Source organism: Chelonoidis abingdonii, chromosome 5 (genome assembly GCF_003597395.2).
Source record: "Chelonoidis abingdonii isolate Lonesome George chromosome 5, CheloAbing_2.0, whole genome shotgun sequence".
NCBI lineage: Eukaryota > Metazoa > Chordata > Testudines > Testudinidae > Chelonoidis > Chelonoidis abingdonii.
This window is the reverse complement of record NC_133773.1, coordinates 145,063,663-145,088,567: the sequence shown is the minus strand read 5'-3', so window position 1 is coordinate 145,088,567 and position 24,905 is coordinate 145,063,663. Positions and strand designations below refer to the sequence as shown.

The 24,905-nt window shown below is 55.2% G+C and overlaps 2 protein-coding genes across 4 annotated transcripts in view; one reads left to right on the top strand and one right to left on the bottom strand.

Annotated features, from left to right (window-relative positions):
- The window catches only part of ADISSP (adipose secreted signaling protein), a 117,583-nt gene extending 113,202 nt beyond the window's left edge, over nt 1-4,381 (top strand). For both annotated transcript variants that reach the window (XM_075066690.1, XM_075066689.1), the window contains exon 5: nt 2,973-4,381. In XM_075066690.1, coding sequence (XP_074922791.1) covers nt 2,973-3,073 — 101 coding nt within the window. In that variant the 3' untranslated portion in view covers nt 3,074-4,381. The remainder of the gene's footprint in view (nt 1-2,972) is intronic.
- Nucleotides 1-24,905, bottom strand: part of HSPA12B (heat shock protein family A (Hsp70) member 12B) — a 192,136-nt gene that overhangs the window by 123,327 nt on the left and 43,904 nt on the right. Inside the window, exons 9-13 of one of the 2 annotated variants that reach the window (XR_012656011.1) lie at nt 23,963-24,049; nt 20,404-20,508; nt 15,977-16,235; nt 15,161-15,264; nt 11,239-12,361 (exon numbers count right to left, since the gene is read on the bottom strand). Coding sequence is in view for 1 of the 2 variants with exons in the window: in XM_032762446.2 (XP_032618337.1) it covers nt 11,718-12,361; nt 15,161-15,264; nt 15,977-16,235; nt 20,404-20,508; nt 23,963-24,049 (1,199 nt within the window). In the remaining variant the exon portion in view is untranslated. Of the gene's footprint in view, nt 1-9,839; nt 12,362-15,160; nt 15,265-15,976; nt 16,236-20,403; nt 20,509-23,962; nt 24,050-24,905 lie in introns of those variants that run through there. The other variant, XM_032762446.2, reaches the window with a different exon arrangement.

The following is a 24,905-nucleotide window of genomic DNA, read 5'->3' as shown; positions in this document are numbered from 1 at the left end:
CCTTACCTATCCATTTATGACAGTAGGTTGTTCAGATTATTCCTTCCAGTGCATGTTGCCTTGCATTTATCAACCTTGCATTTGATCTTCCATTGCGTTTCACCCGACCTGGTTCAATCCTCAGTTTTCTCTGCTCTCTTTCCTAAATAAGGCCTGAAGTTTCAATGGTGAGATCATTAACCATGGGAACAATTTCCCAAGGGTCATAGTGGATTCTCCATCACTTGCCATGTTTAAATCAGGATGGGATGCTTTTCTAGAAACTCTGCTCTAGGAATAATTGTGGGGCAGATCTGTGATCTGTTATACGGGGGGTCAGACTAAATGATCACGATGGTCCCCTCTGCCTTGGAATCTGTGAATGTAAATAATATTGTCATTGGTGATTTTTGCCATCTTGCTGCCCACCCCATCTTCCGCATAACTAATGGATCCTTTAAGCAGAATTCTAAGTAATTATGAGCTGAGTGAACCCTGATCCAGCCTCTCTCTCAGAGCATAGTAATTTGTGAGCGAATGTGGGATTCTGTATAATTATTTTTTTGTTGACTAATTGGAAATGTTAATTAGAATAGGGTTTTAACAGAACTTTGTTACCTCTCTTTACATCTCTCCTTCTGATAATGTAATTAGCTTTTTAATTGGCTTCTTTGAATCATAGATGTGTAGGACTGGAAGGGACCTCACAAGGTCATCTTGTCCAGTCCCCTGCACTCAAGACAGGACTGTAATAACTACCCCATCCCTGATAGTTTTTTGTCTAACTTGTTCTTTAAAACTTCCAACCATAGAGATTCCACAACCTCCTGGGGTCAAGTATCAGGGGGTAGCTGTGTTAGTCTGTATCCACAAAGACAACGAGGAGTCCGGTGGCACCTTAAAGACTCTCAGATTTATTTGGGCATAAGCTTTCATGGGTGAAAACCCTACTTCTTCAGATGCATGGAGTGAAAATTACAGATGCAGGCATAAATATATACAATATATCCTCCTGGGCAATTTATTCCAGTGCTTAACCACGTGGACAGGTAGGAAGTTTTTCCTAATGTCCTAAACCATCCTTGCTGCAATTTAAGCCAATTGCTTCTTGTCCTATCTACAGAGGTTAAGGAGAACAATTTTTTCACCCTCCTCCTTGTAACAACCTTTTATATACTTCAAAATTATCATGTCCGCTCTCAGTCTTGTCTTCTCCAGACTAAACAAACCCAATTTTTCAATCTTCCCTCCTAGATCATGTTTTCTAGACCCTTCATCATTTTTGTTGCTCTTTTCTGGACTTTCTCCAGTTTGTCCACATCTTTCCTGAAATGTGGCGCCCAGAACGGGACACAATACTCTAGTTAAAAGAACAGGAGTACTTGTGGCACCGTAGAGACTAAAAAATGTATTTGAGCATAAGGTTTTGCTCAAATAAATGTGGAGTCTCTAAGGTGCCACAAGTACTCCTGTTCTTTTAGCAGATAGAGACTAACACGACTGCTACCCTGAAACCTGAATACTCTAGTTGAGGCCTAATCAGCGCGGAGTAGAAACGAACAATATCCTGTGGATCAACAGTAATTTCTCAGCCATTAAGTTCCTGTGTATGTCTCAGGATTCAGAAGACCCGATCAGATTTAATGATCAAAGATAGTCTCGCCCCTATTTCACACACAACTCTCTTTATTCACTTCTGCTTCCAAATGCATTATTACTGATTTCACCCTCACTCATTGGTGTTCTGTTGGCAGTGAAATTACATTCAGTATAATTAATCAATCAGAAAGCCATGCAGACTCTGCGATCATGGTATCTTTCCTTTTTTCCCCCCCTGACCTGGAATGTGACGGAAAGCTTGCAATTTAATATTAATTTGCAATTAGGGAAGTGAGAGGATGTGATCTTTGTCAGTTTTGATAATTGGAAATTTTAATAGGGAAAAATCTGCATAAAAGATGAGACTCTCCTAAAATACTCCCTGCAACTGAACTTGTGACATTGCTGTATGGTACAAGGAGGATCTGGGAACATGTGTTGCAATTGTTTTGTATGTAAGGTTTGACATTCCTGGTATTTCTAACCATCCTTATTGATGGATAAGTCTTGGGATGATTCAGATGTGTGAAGTAGGAGCTATTAAATGAAAGGTCAGATGCCTCAATCTTCACTAGAGATCTTGCCCCCCAGGCATGGCTCTGATTCAGGCAGGGGTGTAGGCATGTGAGTAAGCCTCATTGATTCAGTGGAACTATGCACGGGTTTAACCTTCCTGAATCAGGGCCAGATTGCATTAAACAGGTGTTAATAAAAACTGTTGGAAACAGTCTCAGTAAAAACCACACTCTCCCCACGAATCAGGTTTCACTTGCTCAGTTTCCCAGGTGCCAGTGTAACGCCAACAAACTCGGCGGCGGGAGGTGGGATCAAACCTGGGAGCTCTGAAGCTTTGTGTATGAAACTCTACTCGGTCTACAGCATGAGCTAAAAGACCCATGGCTCTTAGCCAAGGCTGTAGCAGACTCATCAATCTCTATGGTCTAGGGGCCACTAGAGGGCGACAGCGCCACCCCAAGCAGGCCTGAGTTACACCCACATGAAGGATGCTGGATTTAGAAGGCAGGACACCTGGGTTCTGTCCCTCCTGTGTGACTGTGGGCAAGTCACTCCTCTTCCCACATTTTGTCTCTTTAAACTGTAAATGTTTTGGGGTGGGGGCTGTCTCTTGCTGGGTAAAGTGCACAGCACCATGGGGCCTTACTGATTTACAAATAGTCAGAAGCTCCTTGTCCGGAAAGCGACAGAAAGATGCATGTGAACGATACCAGCTGCAGTCTCACTGGAAGGATCTAGATCCCTCCCTCCTGGGAAGATACGATTTGCCCCTGCATTTCCACGATCCATGCCTAAGCTAGCGTAGTTGGGTATCAGTGAGCATCCGGCGATCTCCGTCCCTGTATTGCTGTGTAAGCAGAGGCCATTCTGTCTTGCAGATCGCCACCACGGCACACCCATGCTGCTGGAGGGGGTCCGGTGCATCGGGGCGGAGCTGGAATACGATTCGGAGCAGAGCGAGTGGCACGGGTTCGACTAGCTGCTGAGGACCACTGCCTCCTTTTAGGTTTTAAATTTAAGCTTGAAATGTAAGAAAAACAAATAGTTCACTGGCTGCAGGATTCTGAATGCTCTAGTTTTGTGGTCACCAATGGAGCTTGTCTTGTGAGGTCTGGGCGCTGTGCTTTCACCCCCCATCCCCTAATAGCAAACCAAACGGTAGGCCAGTAGTTGTAAAGGGTTTTGTGAAGAGCAGGTGGCAGCTTATGACTCTGGCTCAGAGCTGAGAGCAAAACCAGGGCCATCACGGATTGGGTCAGGGTTCTCGTCATCTTTTCAGCCTTAAAACTAAACTCTGTGTGCACGCGCATGGGGCTGTACATGCTGGCATGTGAGTGGATGCCCGACCTCCTGAGCAAGTGTCACCTACAGGGCATCTGTCATATCAGAATAGTATTTCTTATCCTTACATGTTGGTTATTTTTTCCTTCTCTTTAGTGATCTCGTTGTCACATGTGGCTTTGTCCAAAGTTTCTACAGCTGCCATTTAAAAACTGAACAGCTGATGTTTTCTACCATCTCCAGTGGTGGGGTTGGTAAATACACCGGGTGGGGTGCGGTAGCTTCATATGCTTTGGCTGTTTACTTTGTGTTTTGTCTCAGGAGTATTTCCAAAAACCAGGCATCTGTTGCCTTCCTGAGATTTAGGAGCAATCCCTTGTTGCAAGCCATATGGTGTCTTGTTCTCTCTTTCTGCTGCTGCTGCGATTTTATTTTATTTTTCATGATCATTCATGTCGCATGTTTAAACGCTCCGGGCTGGATTCTGATCCCAGTTGCAAATCTGGAATTAACTCCACTTTCCCCAAGTGAGTGACTCCAGATTGATTCCATTGGCTTTCGGGGAGTTAACTCCAAGTTTACACCGTTGCTGACTGAGAGCAGAATCTGTGTCATAAGGGTGCATTCTGCCTTCAGCTGTGCAGATTTAACTCTCTCTAAAAGCAGTAGGGTTGGGTGCATGTACCTGAAGGCAGAATTTTCCCTTTAGGTTGGGTTGTTTGAAGGCATTTAGGAGAGTTGGGGGCTCAGTTCCACTGGGAGTTGGATGCTTCACCCTCATAGACACCTTTGAAAATCCCAATCTGAATTTTCATTTCTTAAATGTTGTCTGGTGGTTTTTGTTTTTTAAGACACACGGTACAAGGACCAGGAATAGTGGTTCAGTTCTGAAAGCAACAGAAGGATTTATGTGCCTATCTCTATATATGTGTATGTGTGGGTTTTTTAAGTACAAAAAATATCTATATAAAGGAAAATAATAAACTTCAGTTGAAACAAAACAGAACTTGGTTTGTTTGGAGTAAAACTCTCTCCAGCGTGCGTTTGTCTTGGTGCTAATTCATGTCTGCACAGTGCTGGGCCTGCTTTCACTAACAGGCTGTAGATTCTTCTCTCTGTTGTATATTGGGGAAAGACATTTTTTATAATGTCTTGAAAAATCTTTCTGTTCTAAGTTAGACTTCCTTGTGAGAGCTGCAGCAGGCGCTTCTGCAGAGCAGCCTCCAGAGCTTCCGTTTGACTTCCCGGAGGTCTAGATTATTAGTTAATGTTTGGCTAGCCATGGCGTCTTGGAGCCCCAGTCACGGACCCGGATCTCAGTGTGCCAGGCGCTGGACAAACAGAAGAAAAACCAGTCCCTGCCCTAAAGAACTCAGTCTAAGTATAAGACAAGAGAGAGCTGGTGGAGCCAGACAGGATGTGAGCACAAGGTCAGCAGGACGGACAGCGGTTGTGCAACACACCAGCTATGTCATGTGTTAAGGTTATTGTTGGCATCACAGCAAAAGAGAGTTAGAGGGGTTTGTTGGGGGAGGGGGCATTCGTGTTCTCGTTTTCAGAGATGCCGTTCACTTGAGATTCATTCAGAGAGCGAGTTGCATGAGGGATAGTGGCCAGCTGCTCGGAGTTAGGTACCACAGGAATGGGCTTGCTACAAAGATGCAATTTGACACGTAGTGCTGGAGAGGAGTGAACAGAACCTCATCGCTACATCTTCATCACAGCCAATCCTTCCGCATGGGGCCCTCTCCGACTAGCACCACCCTGGCCCAAACAACCTCAGTGATCCAAAACTCGGATGAGCAATGTATGCTGGGTGAGGACTTTCAAGATTCTTTGCCTTCTCCAAGCGAAAACCCAAGGACTGGGCCCTTTCCCACTGACCTTGTGTAGTAGGACCTCACCTGGTGGGAACCCGGGCCTGGAGAATGTGAAGAACAGGGATTCCGTCACAACCACGGGGAAGAATCTCGGTGGCCAGGTCAACAGCTTCTTCTTGTATAGGGTGGGTCGATTGTTAGAACCTGGAATGTGCTCGCTCTGGGCTTTTAGCACGGCCACCTCGGGCTGTGACGATTTGGGTAGGAAACCTGAGCTCAGAAGTACAGTGTGGCACAAAAGGAGCATCCTTTAGCTTAGTCGCAGCCATGTTAAAGTCCCAGGACCAATGGGGTTGGGTAGTTTAACGAAGGGGGCAGGGCTTCAAATATGTCACGTCCCACCTGATCCTGTCTCTGGGCTGCAGAGATGCTTGTCTGCTTCCTCTTCTTTATGGCCAACTGACATAGCTGCCAAATGAACAGGACATTCATCTCCAGTGCTGCTCTAGACACGTGCTGAGGATCAAGCAGTTTGTGGGGCGATCTGCCTGAGCTTGTGCACAACGTGCCATAAAGCTTTTCCATTTAACGCTATCCGGGCTGCGTGGAAAGGAGATTCGAGACACCAGCTTAGTGAGGATGTGCCCAGGAACCACTGTCCTTGGCCAGGAGCAAAGCTGGCATGGAAAGGGATCCTAGGTTGGGATGAGACATGAACTAGTTCCTGCGACCAGACTCGGAGCTGGACACCCTCAAAGTGTCATGGACACATGTGCTGGGTGTTACGCTCTTGTGCCAAAAACGCGTCTCGTCCAATCATGGAATAGAAACGTTACCATGTGCCAGAGGTGAGCCAACCGCCACTAGTGGGCGTGAGCAGCCTTGAGTTGGCAAACGGTCAGAGAACACGTGACCACTAAGTGAGGTCGACAGGCATTAGGCTTGGTTGGCACCAATTTTCTAGCCGAAAAGGGAGTAGAATTGAAATGACACGATGAGCCTTGAAATCAAAGCAGCATGAGTCCTAGCGAGTGGCAGTGTGGGCTGGTGGGTAGAGGGCAGGGCTGGAGTTGGGAGACCTGGCTCTATTCCTGGCACTTTGCACCCACCCACTCAGTGTGTATCGTGTCAATTTCATTTGTAAGTTCTTAGAGCAGAGACTGTCTCGTATAATGTGTGTGGACAGCGCCTAGCACAGTGGAGCCCCGATCTCAGTTCGGGCCCCATGGGGCTACTGTTCTGCACATAAATCACACATATCGGGTTGAAGTATTAAATACCAATGAGCCCCACGGCTCTGCAATCCTAGCCAGCTCCCCTTTGGATTGTCCTGCCAGCCAATAACTTAGACCTGTTGTGCTAGGCACATGAGCCACCTGGAAAGAGGAAGGAAGATGGTGGAGCGTGGAATAGGCTCCAGCACATAAATCACTATCAATCACTTCCCCTGCCCTCTTGAGAGCCTTCCAGACATTAACTGGGTAATTGATTTCTGCTGCTACTCACTGGCCCTGTGTCTATGGATTGCAGGCATCACTGGAGACAGCAGGGTTTTCCTTTCCCTAGTTCAATTTGTGCAGTGATTAAATCAGCTTGGAACGAAACCTAAAGAGGGGAGAACATAGCCCCTCCTTTGGCTAGCTCCCTAAAGACCCTCACCGCACGGTGCCACGTGTCACAGCAGCCCTGGCTAGTCCACGCTGGGGAGCCAGGTTGTTAAATCAGAGACACCGGGTTAATGGCTTAGCAGCAGAGAGCAACGGAGCTTGAACAGCCCATGCTGGTCCCATCAAGCCAATTAGAAGTTGGCGTGTTTGTTTGATTGACAAGGGGAGCAGAGCGCTCTTGGGGTCCAGGCACCGCCGCTGGGTTGAGAAGACTCTCCGCTCAATTGCTGCCCTGCTCTAGGCTCCTGGTGTGACGTTGGTCAAGTTTTTTAAGCAGTTCAGGTTGGGCCACACTGCGCTGTAAACCCAGGTCTGTGGGACCCAGGCTTGGGAACTCAGCATTTCCAAGCCTACGCTTGAGTGTCCACCCTGCACTGGGCTTACCAATGCTGGGCCCCAGTCTGACCGCTGTGCCAACACATCCATATTGTGCTTCACCAACTTTCTGACTTGGGTCTGCGGCTTGAGCTGTGTCCACACTGCAAAATGGCCGGGCTTGGGCCCAAATCACAACAGGGCTGTGGCTGTGACTCACCCTCCTAGTAGGAGCTTGGACCTGGATCCTAAGTGTGTTGCTGAGCCAAGTCAGTAACGTGTGTGGACGGAAGGGGGGTTGGACTCAATCCTGAGGCCACCTTTGGGTTTATTTAGTGTGCTGTGTAGCCACACCCTGTGTTCCCCCAGGAGAGTCCTTCATCTTTCACAGGAGTGTTGTAAGTGTAGACTGTAGTCCAGAACCAGCCGTCGCTTGCTAGTTACTGCTGACCTGGGCTGGATTCAAACTCCCAGTCTGCTGCTGTGAGTTCTTGTCAGCGCATCTTGCTCAGGCATCATAGGTGCCGTCGAGTTGCTTGAGGGGTCCTGGATTCAACTCCCGATGGCGTCAGACTAACGAAAGCTTCGCCTCTGACCAGAGCTTCTGCCCCACGTGCTGCGAGTTGAGTTCAAACCTGCTTCCCTGTGGCCAGTGGTTCTCAACCTCCTGCCTTGCTAGGACCTGTTGTGATAACTGGTTCTCCTGTACCCTCCCGGTGAGCGTCACTGCAAGAACCAAGTGACAGGTCATACAATGTCCCCAGATTCTGCTTCTCAGCCCATTTCCCATTGTGGGCTGCATCTGCAGCTCTCTGTGTGTTGTGTGGGCCACATACTACTGTATGGCCCTGAAGAGGTCACATGGGCCGCAGCTGTGTGTTGATTGGGCCGTGGGTTGAGAGCCACTGACCTAGATCAATACAGGTCAATGGGAAGAGGTACAAGAAGGAGCCGGAAGTGAATTAGTTCTGACAAAAAGGCCCATTGATGTAACTCAAGGACTGTGTTAAGATTATGGCTCGTATGCAAGAGAGGTTGGGGACTGGAAGTCAGTGGCGTAAAACTGGTGTGTGGGAAATTAGGCCTAATTGCTGGACAAAATAATGAAGGGACGGGCTCTCCTGCCACAGGTCCTTGTGGGATCCTGAAAGGGACACATTTGTGGGGGGGAAATCAAGCAGCAGCTGTCTGACAACTGCTGGCCAGGAGATGGGTGGCCGGGAAGGCGTGAGCTTTACTATCATGGCGGCATGGTCAGGATCTGCTGATTCACCACTGGGTTGTCATTGTCCCGACCAGACCGGACCAAGTGCAGGACCCAGAGGGCACCACCACCTCCACTGGCTCTGGCTGAATCTCAGACACCACCTGGGATGTCAGATGTTGGCAAACCCCTTCCTCTCATCTCCCGGGTGTGTTTTTTCCTGTTCCCTTCTGTCTAATCAGAGCTTGGCTTAGCTGGCCAAGACTATATTTTGCAACGTTGCTGGGAGCCTGTGACCAGACAGGCAGTAAAAGCAGTTCCCTAACAAGCCTGATGCTGGTTCAAGTTTGCCAGGGCTCGCAGTGGCTGTTGAGACCGTGGGCTGGGCCTGGGTTGTGCAGGCAGGGAGCTTGCCAATGAGTCAGCACCAGAGCCAGAAGCTGTGTTGTGTCTCAGCTGTTTTCTCTTCGGGGACATATTTGTCTTTTAGCAAATCATCTTCGTCTTTAACAACCACCACACCAGTGACCACTCCAGTGCATCTCAACTAACATCCTCTCTGTTCCCCAACGGAGGGGCAGCATCATCTTTGGTCCCTCCTAGGAGACTGTCAGACAAGGGGCTGAGGTTTCTATACACCCCATCCCGAGCCTTGTTTAAAACTTTAGTGTCAAGATCTCTTGGGCCCATTTATTCCAACTTAAAACAACAGGCCTCCGCTCCCTCCCCCACATGATCCCTCTCTCCTTCGGCTGGGCCCTGGCTCCCCTTTTGATTCCTTCACACCTGCTGGTGACCCCCATGTTAAGAACAGCTGCTCCGGATTGAAGACGGCAGCTTAGTTCTTCTAGCACAGCCCAAGGGCGAAAGCAGACCTGCTCTCACCGCTGCTTTAACTCCGTTCCCCGCCTCAAAAGCATTTCCCCCGCCCCTGGCTACAGAAGAGTATAATCGTTTATTTTGATTTCCATCACATAGCATATTTCTCTGAAACACAGGATAGAGGCCTCACTAGTGCCACAGATCCAGCCATAGTGCCTGGCTCTTACACCTGGGGGAAGTTACATGTGATATATAAAAATAAAAATTTGGGTTTACAGAAAAAAATATACTTATTGAAAGGAGCCGTTGTAACCAGTCACCATTGTTTTCTCCTTGGGCACACGCCCTGCCAGTAACCTACAGATCAATTGGTATCAACTCCCTCTTCTTCTGCCCCAACCGAGTCTGTCTGTGGCCACTTTAGCTGAGCGGGGCCAGGAAGGAGGTTCCTGACCTTTAACTCCTGGGTAGGGCCTAGCCGGCCAGTAGAATATTCATTAGCCAACTGAGGCAGTTCCCAGGTGCCCAACGAGCCAGCAAAGCTTGTCGGCTGGGGCTGGTGGTGTGGCAAAGTGGGAATTTTTGTAATATCTTTAGGAAGCCCCAGCGTGCCTCAGTTTCCCCTGTATGCTGCATTGTTACCTAGTTTTGGGGGGGGCGGGGGGACAGGTCTGTTTGCTCTTGGCAGAGGACACGGATGTGAATAGGTCTTAGCTGTCTGGGGCGTTAGGGCCCATATCAGTGGAGTATCTGAGAAGACAAGGCAAATCCAGTCCCTGGGACTTTGAGACCTAGCAACGAAGGACCATGGAAGGCCCACGCCTCGGCAGGCAGCCCGGCAGTCTGTGCCCAGCTGGGGAGGAGTGCAGAGGAGTAATGGCTGCCTGAACGGGGACAAGGCCAGCTCAGAGGGACAGGGCTCCGGGTTCTGAGCTGACTAGGATGGAGTGTGCTATAACGTTCTTTTCCTTACGCTAACCCAGGACATCTTCTGCAGTGTTCCAGTCACCTAATAATCCCCACTGCATCCCCACGCTCTGTGAGTGTCCCTGCGTCGCTCCCTAAGATCATAAAAGTCTCCCTGGGGCCCCATCTCAGTGGGACTCGCTGAGCGGGGCTCACGGGGTGAAGAAGGGATGCTGCAGGCCCGGAGGTCCAGCCTAAGGAGGCGGTGAAGCATGGCTCACCGTGGAGGAAGAATGAGACCCCTAGGGGGTCTGGCACTGAAGGGTTCCTCCTGGACACTGTTCCAAGACTGGGGCCAGAGCTCCGATCCTGCGGCTCTGTGCCCAGTGGCAAGCTCTAGCGGGGTACAGAACTGCAGAGGTGAGCGCAGGTGAGCTGGATGCACTCGTGGACTGACCGTGACCCCACAGAACTGCCAGGCCAGGGCGCTCCCATGGTTTCTGGAGGAGCGAGTGCCACTTGCTGCACTGCGTGCAGAGGTCACCAGGAGAACATCAGCTGGGGAGCTCTCTGAACTTCATGCCAGTAAACTGTCCGGGTTATGGGGCCTGCATCATGGAGACAGAGCCAGTTCATCACGTCGCCTGCTGCTGGCCACCAGGCTGCGTTTGCTGCCAGCTGGGCTCTGCGTTGGCTTGGCCGAGACACGCACGTGTGCCTGGGTGCTGGGCTGGCGTTCTGCTGAAGATCCTGCTAAGGCTCACTCTTGAGAGGCTTTTGAGACCTAAACCATGAGTCTGAATGGCTTGAGCCTCACGCACCAGGGGGAACTTCCCCAAGATAAAACAAGCCAAGAACAAATCCTGTTTCTGTGTGAGAGGAGGAAGGGTTTACAACCGGAGGAGGCCTTCTCTTGTAGAGTTCTTCCTACAGGAGCAGAGGGCCTGTGACTCCAGGAACACACAGGGTCCTTCTCCCTATTCAAGGAGGCTGCTGGCAACACTGTCCAGCTCGAGTGCAGTAGCTACGAGCGTAGAGCTCATGGAAACTTGGTTAGAGGCTGGATCACTCGACAATTCCCTCTTCTGTTCATTCCCTCTGAAGCACCTGACACTGGAAGGCAGGACACTGGGCTAGATGGACTAGTGGTCTGACCCAGTCTGGCCATTATGTTCTTAGGGTCACCGCTGCCTTGGTGTGTCCCCGTAGGATTTTCTGCATCACCCTGCTGTGGCAGGGAGGGTAGCCTAGTGATACAGCAATGCCCCAAGGTGAATTCGGGACTCCTCCGATGGAGCGTGTTTGGGGCAGGGACATGAAAAGCATGGCTGGAACCCTGACTGCAACCCCTGCCAAAGTCCTAGTGAGGACCATGGGTTCCCCATGGCTTGATTTAGGTTTGTGAGTCCATGAACCATTGTTCCCTGGCAACGTAAATCTCCTCCAAGTCCAGTATCGCTGCTGCTGAGGATGCAAAGTGACTGCATCTCGTGGTGTGAAACTCACATGGATGTGAGCACCGAGGCATGTGCTGTCAGGGGAGAGGGGCAGGTGCCTGTGGAAGACCCCATGCCCCTGCAACCTCTGAGCTGTCCCTCCCTTTGGGGCTCAATTGGACAGGAAGTCGATGGTAGCTCTGACCGTCTTGGAGGTCCTGACGTCCATAGCTGCCACCTTGAGCTCCGTGTCCCCAAACTGCATGCTGGCCCGGATCTCCCGCCGCCGGCTCTTGGGGCAGCTTGGTTCGTCCACTTCATCCAGCTCCAGGCTGATGGTGCCGCACTTCCTAACCCCCGGGTCGGTGATGTAGACCACGTCGTCCGTGGCACAGCAGTAGATGTTGATGATGATCTTCCGCTGCCCCACCCTGGCCGGGCAGTAGCTCCTTTGCACCACCTCGCCCAGGGCCACCGACTGGTCCACGGAGACAAACTTCTCAAAGATGTCTGTGCACCAGTTCTTCCCCTCCTTCACCAGCAGCTTCTCCTTGGGGTGCTTCCCCTCCACAAATTTGTTGAGTACCCCCACGCCATAGGTCAGGGGCGAGCGCCTGACCCTGACGATGGTGGGGTCAAGGCCGAAGAGCACCGCCCCTTTGAGGATTGTCAGCCCGACATCCTGGGGGATGATGACGCGACACAGGCTGCCGAAGGCTGATTGGACGGCGTGCTGGAGCATCGCTGACTCGGCAAAACCCCCTACCAGGAAGAGGAACTTGATCCCTTTGACGTCTGGCTTCTTCAGGAGGTCGTCTGGCAAAGGAAAAAAAGAGTGAAACAGTGAACCTGGTCCTGCTACTGACTGGGTTTGGATAGGCGGCCAGCAGCCATAACGTCTCCAATAACCCTTAGAAGAGCAGGGGAGCGGCCCATGAGGGGGAGAGTGACTCAAAAGGAGCGGATCCATTAGGAGTTAACTGGGGAAAGTCCCAGTGAATCCATGTGGTGGGGTTCTACTCAGTGGGGGAGGGGGTGCTGGATGGGTTGAAGGGAAGGATGGACTAGAGCCCTCGCCTGGGACCCAGGACTCCCGGTGCGATTCCCTGCTCTTACTCATAGGCCAGAAGGGACCACGGTGCACATTGAGTTTGACCTCCCACGTAACCCCGGCCCGAGTCCTGCCCTGAATTAACGCCTGTTTGAACCGGAGCCTGTCAGTCAGAAAATCCCCCTGTCTGCAGTTAAAAGTTGCGCCAAAGAAGAATGAGCCTTGGGAAATTGTCCTGCGGGCAAGACTTGTCAGTGTCTCTCTGTGCCTCAGTTTCTCCTCTGATCAGTGGGGATAAGAGCTCTGCCCTCCAGCCAAACCCATTACAAATGGTGAAGCTCTGATCTGTGCCCCTGGGGGCTGGATAAGCAGCTAAGAGCCAGCAGGGAGAGTGGGCAGCAAATTTAGGTGGGAATTTGCAAAGAGCAGAGGTCTGTGAAGCTGAGACTTCTGTACATGTTAGATCAGGTCCCTGGGAGGGCACACACGCTACTGCAATTTTGGGCAGCAGAAGTATAAGAAACAGCCAGACTGGATCAGACCAATGGTCCATCTAGCCCAGTCTCCTGTCTGCCAGCAGTGGCCAATGCCAGGAGATTCAGGGAATGAACAGAACAGGGCAATTAGTGAGTGATTCATCCCCTGCTGGCCAGTCCCAGCTTCTGGCCGTCTGAGTTTAGGGACACCCAGAACACGGGGTGGCATCCCTGCACATCCTGGCTAATAGCCATTGATGGACCTGTCCTCCAGGAACTTACCTAGTCTGTTTTGAACCCTGTTACACTTTTGCCCTTCACAATATCCCCTGGCAAGGAGTTCCACAGGTTGACTGAGTTGTGTGAAGAAATACTGCCTTTGGTTTGTTTTAAACCTGCTGTCTACTAATGGCATTGGGTGACCCCTGGTTCTTGTGTTAGGAGGAGTAAACAACACTTCCTTATTTACTTTCTCCACCCTAGTCACGATTTTATACACCTCAGTCATATCCCCCCTTAGTCGTCTCTTTTCCAAGCCGAACAGTCCCAGTCTTATTAATCTCTCCTCAGCTGGAAGCTCTTCCATGCCCATATCATTTGTGTGCCCGTCCCTGTATAATTCTAGCAATGCTTATCTGAGGTGGGCGATGGGACCTGCACGCAGCATTCAAGATGTGGGCGGCCCTGGGTTTAGCTGGGAGCAGTTACTGGAGAGGGGCATTAGGATCTTTTTCTATCTGATTATCTGTCCCTTTCCTAATGACTCCCACCATTCAGTTCGCTTTTCTGGCTGCTGCTGGCCATCGAGCGGATGTTGCAGAGACCCAACCCTGCTGGCTCCACGAGCTCTCTCTGGAGTGGTAACCGCTCAGCGGGAGCCCAGCCCTGTGTAGGGCTAGTTAGGGTTATGGGTTCCAGCGCGCATTACTTTGCACTTGTCACCACTGAAAATGGTGGCACAGGGAGAGGGAAGTCCTGTTCCTGCGGTCCTGCAGCGACGGCACGAAGAGCCCGGCCTGGTCACTGCGTTGTCAGATATTGACGCAATGGGGGCCAGTCAGAGATGAGCAGCTGAAATGCTCAGGGCCAGGGAGGGATCCATGGAGGAGTTAGATCGGTAGAACTGGTGGAGGTGGGGAACAGACCAGGTGATTGGTAGTGGGTATGTAGTGGGGCACAGTCTGCCCCCTTCCCCGTGCTGCACTGTCTGAGCAGCTCACAGACATTAGCAAATTTCGCCTCACCCCTGTGAGGTAGGTATATCACCAGCCTGTTTTATAGGTGGGGAAACTGAGGCACAGAGAGCTAAGTGAGTGGCCAAAGGTCACCCAGGGAGGCTCTGGCCGTGTTGGGATCTGAGCCCTGGTCTCCTGAGTCCCAGCCCCGCCCCTGAACGCTGGAGCCCATCTGTCCTCCTGCAGTCGCTGCTGAGAAGAATCTAAGAGAGGAGAAGCCCAGTTAGGCTCTGTCAGGGCTATTAAACCACCTGCTTCAGCCAATCTCTGTCAGTGAGTCAGTGGAGACCTAACAGGGGCAGCTTATCCCATCTGCTCTAGCAGGGCTCTGACATCAGCCCCTGGCAGAGAGGGGAGCCTGGGCCTAGGGCGTGACCCCGTCTGGCCACATCTCTGTTCTAGGCTGACCCCCAGTCAGGCTTTGGAACGACTCCCACCGGAGCCAAGGGCAAGTGTCTGAACCCGCTGGTACACGTGAAGCAGAGAGCGACTGCACCGGGCACGGGATGGACCCAGGGAACTGGAGCCAAGGACCAGTCTAGGTACTGTCTATCTCCCCTATCCCCGACCCTCCTCGGGGCTCACCCCGCTCCGGCGGGGGGGGACAAGCTGTGATTGGAGCCCAGGAAATGATGCTGCTGCATGGACTCGGGCTGAGGCACAGCCCCGTGGGAAAGGCTGGAACAAGGGAGCCCGGGTTCGTGGCTCTGCCCTTTGCTCAGCAGGGCCTCGGGCAGCAAGGGGGGGCTCCTTTCTCCCCAGGCTGGATCAGGCCCCACAAAAAGGGAAGTAGCAGGGCTGGGGCTCGGCCTGGGGCCGGGGAGCCAGCCAGGGTCCCTTCGCTCGGCCCTACCGATGTGCCGGATGATCTGGCTGACGGTCGGCTGGAAGAGGTCGTTCATGGCCTCCGACGACATTCGCAGCATCCCCTGCGAGGACCACTTCACAAAGTTCACACTGGGGGCACAAGAACAGAGGGCAGTGACTCTCCTGGGGTCCCACAGGCAGGGCCAACTGGTGCCCAGCCCCCTCTCACGCCTGCCGCAGCGACCAATGGGAAGAGGGCTGTGTCCTCCTGCCCCCGTCACCTTCCCCCTGCCATGGGCAGCAAGATCAGACCATGCATTCTGCCCCCAAAAGCCCAGGATCAGGCCCCCGTGCGGCCTATCAGCTCAGTGCTGCTTGGCCCTGCCTCGGTGCACCTCCACTTCCACCTTGGCCTCCCCCTGGCACTGGCTCTGACCTCCCAGCCTCCGCACCCTCTGTCTCCTGAGCTGGGCAGCTCTGGGCTGCCTGTGCCTGGGCCACGCCTGGCGACAGCCTCTGCATCAGGTCCGACCCCTCGCCAGCTCCTGCATTTGTGCCCACAAACAGCCAGGTGGGGCAGGCCAAGGAAGGTATCCACACCCTTCCAAATGCCCCACCAGCCTGAGTAACTTCCTAGACTCTGAGCCCCCAGGCTGGACCCAGAGGCATGGCCCTTTGTCGTTAAAGGGAAGGGAATGACCCCATCAGCAGGTACCAGTAGTAGGCTGTTGTCTTCCATGTGAACTAGCCACTAGAGGGGGCTGTGACACGTGATCTCATCCAGAACTCCTGGCCCACCTCCCAACACACCGCGGGGGATGCGTACCAAGCACATCTCAGCCCCGGCCAGCCCCCCCCTCACCTGCTCCGCTTGAGTGCCGTCTCCACGTTCTGGCCCCGGTGCCTGCGGTAGAAGTCGATGAAGGAGAAGGGCAGCGAGACATTGAGGGGGTTGGAGCGGAAGGGCGCTGCCGCCCTCTTGCGGGCCTCAAAGGCGATGGTCAGGTCCACCCAGGCTGCCGGGCGCTTGGCCTTGAAGGTGGCGATGAAATCCTCCCCGAAGATCTGGCCCAGCAGCGTCTCGAAGGCCAGGTCCACCCCGACCGCCCCATAGGGGCCGCCTGCAATGCACAGCCACTGTGGAGTTTGGGTGTGGGCAGAGCCCTGCCCCCAGGAGTGATGGACACCCTGCTGGGATGGGTCAGGGCTCCCCAAAGGGGGAGATGGCGGCTGAGCTTGTCTGGGTGAAGGCGTTTTCTGGTTATGGGACTGAGTGAGGTATGACTAGCACTGGGGGCAGCCAGCTGAGAGCAGGGGCAGGGGCAGGGGCTGGCCAAGCATCCCCCCAGAAAGCTCTGCTAGTTGTGACATACAGCCTGCCCTGGTCCTCCAGCCTGCACCCCCCTCCAGCTCCAGCCCCCACAGCTCTGCTTGTGCACCTCACTCCTGACTCACAGCCCCCACCCCCAGCCCCTAGCTCAGCCCTGGGCCCCCCCCCGAGCTCTGCTGGTGCCCCTCAATCCTGACTCGCAGCCCCCCTACCCTGTTATCTCAGCCCTGGGCTCTCCCCACAGGTCTGCCAGGGCCCCTCAATCCCAACCCACAGCCCCCCACCCCGTGATTGCAGTCCTAGGGTAGCCCATGCCCCAGTACTGCTGGAACCCACAGAGCTGCCCTGCTGGCCCAGCCCTGGGCACCTGTTGGAGCCATGTGGCTAAGGAGCCAGAAGTGGTACCTGGGGCCACCCCAGACACACACGACTTCTACACAGATGGTGTGGGCTCCCGGTGGGCCCCACATTCATCCAGCTCTTGGGACTCCATGGGCTTTGGGGAGGGGAACTCAGCACCCGTCCTGGGGAAGGTGAAGGGGGAACTCTCCGCAAGGAGCTGTCCCCCCATAGCGCAGCATCCGGGGCTGGTTTCTGTGGGAAGAGGACCTGCTACTTGGTGAACCAGGCTGACGAACGCTCTGCGTGTCCAGCTATCTGATGGTTACATGCTGCCTCCATCACAGGGGGAGCTGAGCCCCTTTGCCCCAGCCCTCTGTGAAATCTAACCAATTCATTATCTCTTCCCCCACACACTCAGTATTATCACTCCCCATCACACACATGGGGAAACTGAAGCACAGAGCAGCACCTCTCCACTGGAGTCAGAAAACAGGGCTGGGAGCTAGACCCAGCCACTCCCCAGCTCCCAGGCCGCATGCTGGACGCTGCCTCTCGGGAAGCCTAGCAGCCAGGGCTTCATTGGTAATGACAGTGGTGCCAGAGCTCAGCCCTGGTGGCAGCCTCCTCGTGCGAGGTGATGGAAATGAGCTAGAGCAGGGAGCAGCCTGGCCTGGTACACGCCTGCACACCACAGGCTGGAACTAGCCAAAGCGCCAGCAGATGGTGCTGAAAACTAGGCAGCATCGTGTGTGGAAGTGGGAGGCCCAATCAAACCTGTTCATCTGGGGCTTGTCTGGCGCTTTCTGGCATCGCTCGGTCGCTGCTTTTGCAGGACTCGACAAAACCCTCACAAACCAAGGTGACCTCAGAATGCAAAGCTGTTACTGATGCCCTCCTTCCCCTAATCATGATCAGGGGTGGGACAGGCCTGTATTGGGGGGAGGGGGTCTGGTCTCTGCTCCCCAGCCCTTCCCGCTCAATAATCTCACTGCACAGACCCCTTCTGCCATGTGACTGGGAAACTTTGCCATAGCAAGCCAGCTTTGCCTCTCATGCTTCTCTTAAGGGGCTTAATGTGACTCCAGTCCACTGCAATTCAGCAGCATTGCTGCCCACCACGGGGACCTCTGCAGGCCCCCCAGCAAATCCTCCGCTTGGACGGTTAGAGCTAGTTTCCCTATGGACACCAGATGGTGCTACAACCCCTCGCTGCACTGAGGCACGGGGCCGGGGCTGCAGGCTGAGGTGTGCTGGGGACCGGTCCCTGGGCAACACTGTCCCCAGCTGAACGGGTCACTCCTGACAGCGGGACACTGGGTTTTAGGCCTTGTCTACACTACACAGTTTTAGGCTGACATCATAACCCCTCCCCTCCCCCCGGATCAGTGTAGGGCTTATGTCACTGGAGTTAGGGCCAGGCCATGTCTGTGTAAACGCTGTTTTCCTGGCTGTCAGTCTTGTCAATTTCATGCAGTTAAATTGACAAGAAAGCCAGCTCTGGAGCCTGGCTGCCACCTAGGCTCCCAGCTTAGGCTATCCCCGGGGTCCCTGCTCCCCACCGGGAGCATGGCAGCCGACCAGACTCCTGGTGGAAATCTCCCTGCAGAAGGTGAGAAGCCCCAGGTGGGTCCCCCTGCTCCTGGCTGGGCGCGCAGAGGCGAGAAGCCCCGGGCAGCTGCCCCACACTCCTGGCTAGGAGTGGGGACAAGAGAAGACTGGGGGGCGGGGCAGATGGAGCTGCATGGAGCAGAGACCCCGGCGCTCAGCCCCCCACACTGCCCCTCTGCAGTGGGTGGACATGCTCCTGGTGAGGATGCGCCCCACCAGCAGGAGGGTGGTGTGGACATCAGCCCCCACAGTCGTTAATGCAGTGGCTGCAAGTTGACCTAACATGGGTCGACTTATCTTTGTGGTGGAGACAGAGACTCACTGTGGTCAGTCGCCTGCTACGGCTCGGGAACACGCCCGTCAGTGGGGACACCCAGCGGGCAGGGGAGGGGACAGCCACCCGGGGAATGGGCACAATCCCGCACTGGCCACTAGGGGGCGGTAGTGGGATGCGCGAGAGACGCCCACATGGCCAGGGCTCCTTGGACATGTCCCCCTACCGCAGTCCAAGGCTGCGCCTGAGCCCCTCCCCCCAGGCCTGAAATTTAGACCCAGCTACGGCCATTGCAGCTCCAGCTCATCACACCCCCTCGGCTCACGCACACACGCTGCCTTTGCCCACAACACCAGCCTCCATCACCCGCCGAGTCAGAGAGGGCAAGGCCAGAAGGGCCCACCAGTGCATCCCATCTGCCCTGCTGCATAGCCTGGGTCAGCGACCCCGCCCAGCACCCGCGCCCTGACCCAGCCACAGGAGCGACCCCAGGGGTGACAGCCCACAGGACCCCCTGCTAGTGTGTGCCACAGGCAGAGACCGGGCAGGACCGAGTGGCACCAGCGCCCGAGGGCCCTGCTACGGCAGGGAACTGATTAGGTGAGACATGCCCAGCCGCTTCCGGGAAGTGGCTCACACCCAGATGCAGCAGAGGAAGATGATCTGTCCGCCCCCGTCCCCCCTGGCATTACTGCCCCCTCTGAGCTGGGGGGAAATTCCTTCCCAGCCCCACACATGGTGATCAGTAAGACCCCCAACACGTGAGTATTGAACCAGCCAGCCAAGCCGCTGAGAGAGCAAGAGGATGTTCGGTGTCACTCAGCGCCCTGGCCCAGCCTAGCCCATGTCCCATCTCCTGCCGTGGCCATCCCTGATGTTTCAAAGGAGATGTTAAAAAAACCCTCCCGGAATATTCTTGGGCGGAGGGAGGGGGGGGATCCCTTCCTGACCCGGCCTGTGGCCAGTTGAAGCCCTGAAGCATGAGTTTTGGGAACGTAGAACATCACCTGGACATGAGCCCCAGGGTTGCGGAGCCCTGCACACCCCCCACCCCCCCGTCATACAGTCACACTCGCATCTGTCCAGCTCTCTTAGAACTAATTCCCTCCTTTGCCTCAGAGCCCCAGTGTGTGTGTGGGAAGGGGCGGGGGGAACGGGTCTGTCCCAGCACCTCACCCCTCCAATGGTGAGGACCCTTCTCAGGCCAGGCCTGAATTTGTTCATGGCCAGTTTATCCCCATTAGCTCTTGTGCCCTTTAGCGTAAAAACTCTTCACCCTCCCTGATGTTTGCCCCTTCCCCCAGCTGTATTTACCGGGAACAGTTAGGTGCCCACGTGGCCTCCTTGCTAGCCAAGCTCTCCCAGGCACCTCTCCTAAGCTAGGCCCTCCAGTCCCCATCGCCCACCACCACCTTCCACGCCACCCATCCCGCCTGGGCCACCCTCGCTGACCCAATCCATACAGCCGCCACCATCCCCACCTCCGAGCCCCTCTCCAGACACACCCGTGGCCCACGGCCCATGGCAACACACTGGCTGACGAGAGGCAGCTACAGGGCACTTTGCTCCACAGGCTTTTCCCTCAGGAGCAGTGACCAAGGGCCACTCCAATCCTTCCTGCCCAATACAGAGGGTCAGCCGTTAGCTGCGGGCAAAGAGGGGCAAGCATTTGTGGGGAGCTGATCCAAAGGCCATGGGAGTCTTTCCACTGGCTCCAACAGGCTCTGGATCCTACCTGAGGCTTTGTAGAGCTCTTTGAGCGTCCCTTGCGGCTGCTCGATCTGGTGGACGGTCAGATCCACTGTCCCGCCGCCACAGTCAGCCACGATGTAACGGTCCCCTGGAAGAAAATAACAACAGCCTCCCCTAGCTCTCATCCATAGCGCTCAACCCAGGCCGGTCTCACGGGCCCCATTTTGCAGGTGGGTAAACTGAGGCACAGAGCGGGGAAGTGACCCGCCCGTAGTCGCCCAGCAGACCAGTGGGAGAGCCAGGCACAGAACTCAGGTGTCCTAAGTTGCAGATCAGTGAGGCAGGAGCACTGTGCTCGTACAGACACTGGGCCCTGAGAGCCTGCCCCCTCCTTTCTGCCCTGATGCAGCCAAGTGCTCGTCCCCCATCCCTCACCCACGTCCCTCACTCTCTGCCTCTGCATAGCTGGAAATCCCAGTTGCAAAGCTCGGGCCTGAGGGCCAGAGCAGGGCAGGATGTGGCTGGGAGGAGACCCTAGGCCAGGGGTGGGCAAACTACAGCCCGTGAGCCAGATCCAGCCTGTCAGGGCTTTCAATCCAACCCATGGAATTGCCAGTCCCGTGGCACTGTGGGGCTAAGGCAGGCTCCCTCCCTGCCCTGGCTCCTGGAAGTGGCCAGCACCACATCCCTGTGACCCCTGGGAGGAGGAGGAGGTAGAGGGCTCCGTGCGCTGCCCTTGCCTGAAGGCACCGTCCCCCGCAGCTCCCGTTGGCCGGCAGCGCAGTGATAAGGGTAGCAATACCAGGACCCCCCATACAACAGCCTTGCCACCCCTCCTCTCCTGACCTCCTTTTGGGCCGGGACATGTCAGATTTCAATATCTGAAACTGTCAAATTTAAGATCTTAAAAATCCTCTGTCTGTGAAATTTACCAAAATGGGTCATGAATTTGGTAGGGCCCTAACAAGGGGGGCCTTTAGCAGAGCCTGTAGGGGCCACTGTCTGCACTGCTAATTACTGCTAAGACCCACCATGTGGCCCTGGGCAACGCGCCTGCCCCGGGTGGGCTGAGCAGCTGCCAGGGCTGCTCTGTCCTGCTTTGCTCCCTGCAGGTTGAGCTGTTTGCTGCATTAGAGCCTGATCCTGGGGCCCTTGCCCAGCCAATGGGCCCAATTCTCCCTGGCAGCAGTGAGCTGCCAATGGAGCCGAAGGGGCAGGTCGCACAGGGACATGGCTCATGCCTGTGGGGCTGGGCTCCCCGTGTGCCACTTTCCCGCAGGCTGCAGGGGGCTCCAAGCTCGCCAGTGACATCCACCCGGCTGCTGCTTGTAGCCTGCGCTGCCGAGCCCGACGGGCTGGACACCTTTGGAGACAGCTCCCTCCAAGCCAGGGGCGTCCCCCCACGCTCCCCCCATGCGCCGCTTCTTGGCCTGATCCTGCTCCTCTTCCCTGCGCACAGGCCGGGCGTGTGCAGGGAGCTTGGGAGGGACTGCAGAAACACAGAGCACTGTCACCGCCAGCCAGTGACCGCTCCCTGTAGGCCCCCGACGGTTAATCCTCACTGAACCCGGCAACCCCAAAAACAACCCCCGATGCTCCACCACAGGGACAGCCAAAGCCTCCCTCCTGAGCGACGTCAGCGGCCTGCGAGCTGGCCAGATGCTCTGTAAGGAGCGATTTCCTGCCGGCAGTGAGCTGACCTCAGCCCTTCCTTCCGAGTTCCTCCAGAACAAGGGAAATCGCCAAGCCCCTGAGCGGGGGCTCGCCCGGCAGGAAGGCTGGTGGAGAGAGCAGGCTTCAGGGAGGAGCTGCCCCCTTTCTGTTGGTAACTGGCATCAAGGGCTCACCTGGGGCCATGGCCTCATTCCTCGGGCGGGACACGCTGCTGACCTAGTGGTAGGTCTCAAATGCCTGGGAGCCCCCCATGTCGCCGGCGGCAGCTCCTGCAGCTTAAAACCTTCCAAAGCAGAACATGAGGGTCCTGCTCTCACCGAAGCCGGGTGCAGCCTAGCGCGAGCTGAGAGCTGAATATGCCCCCACCCAGCTTCCCTAGGACACGAAGGGAGAGAAGCATGTGGACGGGGCACCAGATTGGGACTCCGGAGACTGGGTGCTGACCCCAGCTCTGCTGTGGACCCACTGTGGGACCAAGAGCAAATCTATTTAAGGTCTTTCTATGGCACTCATTACAGTAACAGCTGAACACCTCAGTCTTTGATGGATTTAGCTCCCGACACCCCTGGGAGGCAGGGCAGGGCTGTTATCCCCACTGTACAGATGGGGAAACTGAGGCCAAGAGCGGTGAAATGATTCACAGAGGACATACACTGAGTCATCTGCAGTGCTATCGTCGTTACCGGCAGTGTGTTCTGACCAGTAGCCCACACTCCCTTCCCGACTCTGGCAAGTCTACTGGAGGCGCTGGGCTTCAGACAGAACAGGCCCAGCAGGTCCAAAGCTGGCCACTGAACCCAGCAAGGCTTGCCAGTTTGTGCCAATATGGGCTTGGTGGGCACAGCTCAGGCAGGGAGCTTTGCAATGCAGCCAACAGGCAGCCCTGCTGGCAGGACCCCTTTCGTAAGCACCTGGGTTACGAGGACACAAGGATTCAGGGGGTGTTTGGCCCTGCAGTATCAATGCCTCTAGCTGCCCTGCTCCCACTTCCCCAGCTGTCAGGTGGGAGCTCATGGCCTTGCGCTGCCGAGCACCGCGGTCCTTGGCTGATGAGCGTTAGGAATCGTTAATTACGTAGCACGGTTGAGTTGCTAGGGATGGAGGCGCTGCGGCTCAGGTCGCTTCGTGCGGCTGCCAGGATCTCCGGTCCAGCTCGTCTTCTGGGCTAGCTGTTTCCAGTGGGTAGGACACAGGCCTTAGGAAAGGGCTCTCGTCTGGGCCAGTCACTTCTCTGCTCTCTGATTCAGTTTCCCCAGCTGTAAACTGGGGATGACACCGCTGCCCTCAGAGACACTAGCTTGTGACTGTGTATAAAGAGCTCTGGTGAAGGGTGCTAGAGCAGGGGGAAATGCAGTGTTGGTTTGCAGTGGAGAAGAGACAGGAGTGGGCTAATATCAAGGGGATTCTTTCTTCAGGCTGCCGGCTTCAGAGAGAGACCCGGTGGCTCTCTCTCCTCCAGCCTAGTGTCATCACACAGGGTAGCCCCTATGTCCTGACCTGGGCTCTGCAGGGCAGGAAGGGACTGCTGACAGCATTACAGGATGGCGCAGTGTCCTGTGCGACTTGGGGCCAGTCACGTAATGGCTCCATGCCTCAGTTTCCCCACCTGTGCAATGGAGATAATCACACGGCCCGGCCTCACAGAGGTGTGTGAGGGTAAGTCCAGTAAAGAGTGGGAAGCTCCCAGATACTATGGTGATGCGGGCTGTGGCAGGGCCTTAGTCAGAGAGATGGCAGTCAGTTAACAGCTGTGTTCAATCCTAAGGGGGGGGCTGTGGTTGGCTGTGTGACCAGGGTGTGGAACCTGTGCTCACGGGGGTCCTGGAAGCAGATCCCATGTCCCCCGAGATGGTGGGCTCTGCTTTCGGCTCATTACGATGGGCCCCACCCCACCTACTTCCCGTTCATGAGCAAACGGCCCCTCCTACCTGCTTGCATTTCGGACCACAGCTCGCCTACCCCCGACTCCACCAGGAAGGTCCTGCTGTGCCGGGAACGCCGGAGCTGCTCTCTGGCTGCGAGGAGAAAGCAAAGGGATCGGGTGTGAGAGGGACACGGGGCAACGGGGGGCGGCTGTGAGCCGGACAGGATGTGTGGAGGTCTGACCTTGACTACATGCCTGGGACAACAGCTCCAGTGGCTCTGCCCGGCAGCATGGGAACCTCAAGCTTCTGCCCAGATGGCCCCTAGCCTCAGCACCTCTCCAGAGGAGGCCCACTCCTGCTCCCAATGGAGTCTGTGGTACAACGGCTGGTGACTTCCGAAGCAGGACTGGGCCCTTCCGGATGAACTCAGGGCCCAGGTGCTTGCAGCTCTTGCAGCCTCCCATTCTTTTGCAGGCGCGCAGCTGAGGGTGAGGTGCAGGAGCAGAGCTCGGGGGAGTCAGACCAGAAGAACAAGCAGTGCTGCAGGGCCCGGCCGAACAGGGGGCGAACCCAGGGCTGGGCTTGCACTGGCTGAGGGGGGAACCTCAGGACTGGACGGATGGGGGAGCGGTGGGCTGGGATTGAGGTGCACTGATGGTGCTGTGGGTGGTGGGACCCTAAGACTGGAATAATGGAGGGCCTGGGCTGAGACAGAGGGGCATCAGCAGAGCTGTATGTGGGAAGGCCAGGACTGGAATAACGGGGGGGCTGGAGGGTTGGGATTGAGGGGCATCAGCAGAGCTGTGGTGCGGGGGAGGTTTCCCTGCATTGTGTCTGCCCCAATCGGTACTCTGCCCAGTACACTGGGCAAACAGAGCTTCTCTTCTGATCGACTGAGCAATACCGCGCCCCATGTGCGGGCACCGGTTGAATATCGACTCAGAGGGCAGAGCGCCCCCTACTGATCACCCACCCAGCGCCCCCTAGCCTCTTGGTGAGGTACTGA